Source organism: Hyposmocoma kahamanoa, unplaced genomic scaffold, assembly GCF_003589595.1.
Source record: "Hyposmocoma kahamanoa isolate Upper Pololo Valley unplaced genomic scaffold, ASM358959v1 180, whole genome shotgun sequence".
Lineage (NCBI taxonomy): Eukaryota > Metazoa > Arthropoda > Insecta > Lepidoptera > Cosmopterigidae > Hyposmocoma > Hyposmocoma kahamanoa.
The window spans coordinates 947,029-951,089 of record NW_020653711.1 but is presented as its reverse complement, the minus strand read 5'-3'; the positions used below and the strand labels follow the sequence as shown (position 1 = coordinate 951,089).

The following is a 4,061-nucleotide window of genomic DNA, read 5'->3' as shown; positions in this document are numbered from 1 at the left end:
TGCAGAATGCTTTGCAGTTGAACGTGGTCTTAGCCGATTGATTTTCACCTGTTTATGATGTAGTGACTTTTTACCTGTCAAGCTGTGAGTCAGGCTGTAATGCCTGCAGCTGCTCTTAAGCTTTAGTGAGCTAAAGTTTTAACTGTTTGCACTCACTCATGCAGAATGCTTTGCAGTGAACGTGATCTTACACTACTGATATTCGCCTGTTTATGACGTAGTAACTTTTTACCTGTCAGGTTGCGGATCTGGCTGTAACGCCTGTAGCTGCTCTTCAGCTTTAGCGAGCTTGAGTTTTAGCTCGTTGCGCTCGTGAAGAATGGCGCGCAATTCACGAACGCTGAATGTGGGTTTGCACGACTGGTCCTCGTCGTCTGTGCCGTCGGGAGTTGTTGCGCCACACGCTGCGCACTTCTGGAACAGGACAATGACATTTAAACGATAAAAAAGTATAACGAAAAAAAGTTAATCAAGCTTATCCCATAAGGGCGCCTTCAAATTAGACGCTTATGTAGAAGCCCTGTAGTAGTAGCGGTAGAGCTCCTCGGAAAAGAGTTCGTCCAGTGTATATATAGTGTCCAGTGTATGTATAGTCTGCCGCCAAGCAGTAACGTTAGCATTAATGTGTTCCGATTTTGAAGGGCAAGGGTTCTGGTGAAATTAGAGGCACATGGGACTTGTCAACTTATGTCTCAGGGTGGCTCTGAGACATAAGTTAACAAGTCCCATGGGCCTATAATTTCACCAGTACCCTTCAAAACTGGAACACGGTAATGCTGAACATTACTGCTTGGCAGCTGAAACAGATAAGCTGGTAGTACTTCCCAGGACGAACTCTTACACAAGGAGGTCTACTGCTAGTATATCTAATTATAAAGTAATGTAACCATAATATTCTTTAACTAGGTATTTTCATTTTCAGTTTTCATTAAAATTTGTTTAATAGAAAGTGTTCGGATGTCGAGGCTCAAACTGCATGATTTTGTAACAGATTTCAGATTTCCGTACAATAGTGTGGTTCAACAGTAACGTAAAAAGTTCGTTGACGTGAACGTTAATAAAGTTGGCTGTATAAATGAACATTATTATTCAACATAGTATAGATATTGATCGACAAACCAAACTATTAAATTTTTTACTGTTTACCAGAGATCAGATCGGATTTTTTTGAGGGATAAACAGTTAAACATAACATAAAATTAACTTACTTATAACTAAATCCCTTAAATTTAATTTAAACAAAAGAAAAAAATAAACCGGAAACTGATACACGCATATATGGGTATAACAATAAAACTAAACTAAATATTTTTTGCCTGAGTTACACATCAAAAATATAAGACAAAATAACAGATAGAAGAAATAAAATATTAGGAAGATTGAAGTTTGAGTACTTCGGCAACTCCGATCTCTGGGAGATAAGCTAGAATGTAGGGATAATATATTTTATTACCAATGGTATTCCCAAAAAAGGGGTAAATTCTATCATAACCCTATGCACTCTAGGTTCAATTTTGCCGGCGCCGTAGCCTTTAACGGTTACGTCTTTCACTTCCTATAGATAAATAAACACTTACTTGGTTCTGTGTGTTGGCTTGCTGTAGTGCGGATATATCCCTCTGTTGAGATTGAACTATGGCGGTCAACTCTGAACGCTCCTCGCATATTAGACGCATCTGGAGTACATACATTGTTTTGTTAGTATATTTCAATCAACACACGCAAGCACGCACGAACGCACGACCGCCCCAGAACGCACGCACGCACGCACGCACGCACGCACGCACGCACGCACGCACGCACGCTCACACGCACGCACACACGCACGCACGCACGCACGCACTGTGTGTTATAAAAGCTAAGCTAAATGCACTGTAATCCAAACATTTTGAAATAAACACGTATAATTATTATTGTTATACAGGGTGTGTCACGGCTATGCCGCACGGAGGGAAACTACCTTAAATACTGTAGATCATTGACTTACAAATAAATGGACGACGGGTCTAATACAAAAAACCACGAAAAAAATGTCCCAAGTCAACCTATTCGAAATTTAAATTGTAATGTCATCGCAGTATCGCGCTGTCAGTAGAACAAATGAAGACTAAAGCGGAGTGTAGCGCTCTGTATACGATTTTAGCGCCTTACAAGTGCGGACACTTTTTGACGCGGACCCGACGTCCATATAATTGTAAGTCAATGCTGTAGATGGAAAATTTTATTAAATGAAAACTTCATTTTGATTTTAAAAACAATTCGAACTGCATTCAAAGATTTTTAAATAATCGCCTGTCTGGTCCGGGAATAGATTACGCCAAATATAAAAAAAAAACACTTGTAATTTTACTATACTGATCGAGAGCCTTAAAGAATTGTCTTCTTCTAAATAAAATAGCATCTAAAATAAAAGGAAGAAATTTAACAGTATATCGATAAATCGAATCCGTGCAAATAATATTTCGCCAACTACTTCAGTATAACCACGCAGGACTGCCACGCTCGAGGTCGCAGGTTCGATTCCCGGACCGGGAAAAATATTTGCATGGCCTACATTTATTTCTCTTGTGAGTTTGGGTGTAATTTGTGGCTGTCTATGTGTGTCCATGGCACCATGGCACTATGTTGAGTATGTGCGTTATTATTGTAACCGTTCGGTCAAGGAGGCAGTCGAATACAATCTCGTTAAAATGGTATTCTTTGGTTTTTAATGGTTTTTAGTAAACAAAAAAACATAATCCTAATCGAAATGTCGCCGAGGTGTACCTCCAACTCATTAATCGTCGTTAATATAATCATCAAACTATATCCACACGTTTTTATAATAAATTATATGTATATATACGTATATAATTTATTATAAAAACGGTCCACAGTGAAAGCTACGCTACAATTTGACTTCAACTACGCTTTAAACTGCACACGGGTGTAATTATAGATACATTAGGACAAAGTTTGTAAAAGAAAGGCTACTTGACATTGATTGATGAACCTATATATTGCGCTCAAATCATGGAAGTTAAATACAAGAAATTGCTTTGGTCAATATTTGAAGTAACTTGTCCTTCATCTCAACACCTATATACACCGGCACATTTAACGGAACACTATTAACAGCACCGAAATAACGTGTTTTGTTTTCAAAAGTCTGGTCGCTTATTTAATTTTGGTATAATTTGAAAATAAATAAAATTGTCGACTGTCATTTGTTTTCATTCACTTGTTTCAATTTCCTTCTAAAACAGATTTTTGTCGAATGGTTCCAGATAGATTTTGCATCCTCGTAAATTTCGCAAACATTACTCGAAAGTTTTCTTCACCCCTCATGGAAGAATGGCATAAGTGAACTTACGTCAAAAATGTTCATTGCTCCATTGGATACAGAAAAATATAACCTAGATCCTCTCCAATGCTTGCAACTCTCCTCTTTGACGGCCTCTGTGGCCGAGTGGCTTGCACACCGGTTTCTATGGTGTCGCCATCTCTGAGATCCCGGGCTTGATCCCCGGCCGGGTCAGTGTAGAAACTAACTTTTCTATACTGTCTCGGGTCTGGGTGTTTATGGTACCATCGTCGTTGTTTCCGATTACCATTGTGACGGTGTGACCTCCTTACACCGTCTTCTCACCTGTTTATATTGCCTCTCTCTTCTTGTACCTATCTTTTTTTTTTATTTTACTTGTATTTAAATTTTAAATTTGAATTGTTCTATCTTCCTTCACTTTCTCAATTTGTTTTCGTACCACGGTCACTCCCAGCTCGACCGCCACAACAATTGGTGCTGTTCCAAATTCCATTTACTAAAATCTTATTTTTGATTCTTTACCAAGGTACAATACAAACATATAATGCAACAGTCGGACCAAAAAAATTATCAAAAATTTGCTGCAATGGTTTTTCGACCAAAAATGAAGCCATAAACCCGAATGTAATGGTGCCGCTATTGAAACGAATATAAAGATTTGTACAGACGCTTTCTGGCGCTTTTTACTGGCGCCCGAACTAATTCTCAAGAACCCTTTCATTGGCCGAACTTTAAGAAGAAAACCCCAAGCTAAAAT

At 38.5% G+C, this 4,061-nt stretch overlaps 1 protein-coding gene across 3 annotated transcripts in view; it reads right to left on the bottom strand.

Moving 5' to 3' along the window:
- Positions 1 to 4,061, bottom strand: part of LOC113226032 (RILP-like protein homolog) — a 66,708-nt gene that overhangs the window by 12,191 nt on the left and 50,456 nt on the right. For all 3 annotated transcript variants that reach the window (XM_026458539.1, XM_026458538.1, XM_026458537.1), the window contains exons 5-6: positions 1,578 to 1,676; positions 233 to 414 (exon numbers count right to left, since the gene is read on the bottom strand). In XM_026458539.1, coding sequence (XP_026314324.1) covers positions 233 to 414; positions 1,578 to 1,676 — 281 coding nt within the window. The remainder of the gene's footprint in view (positions 1 to 232; positions 415 to 1,577; positions 1,677 to 4,061) is intronic.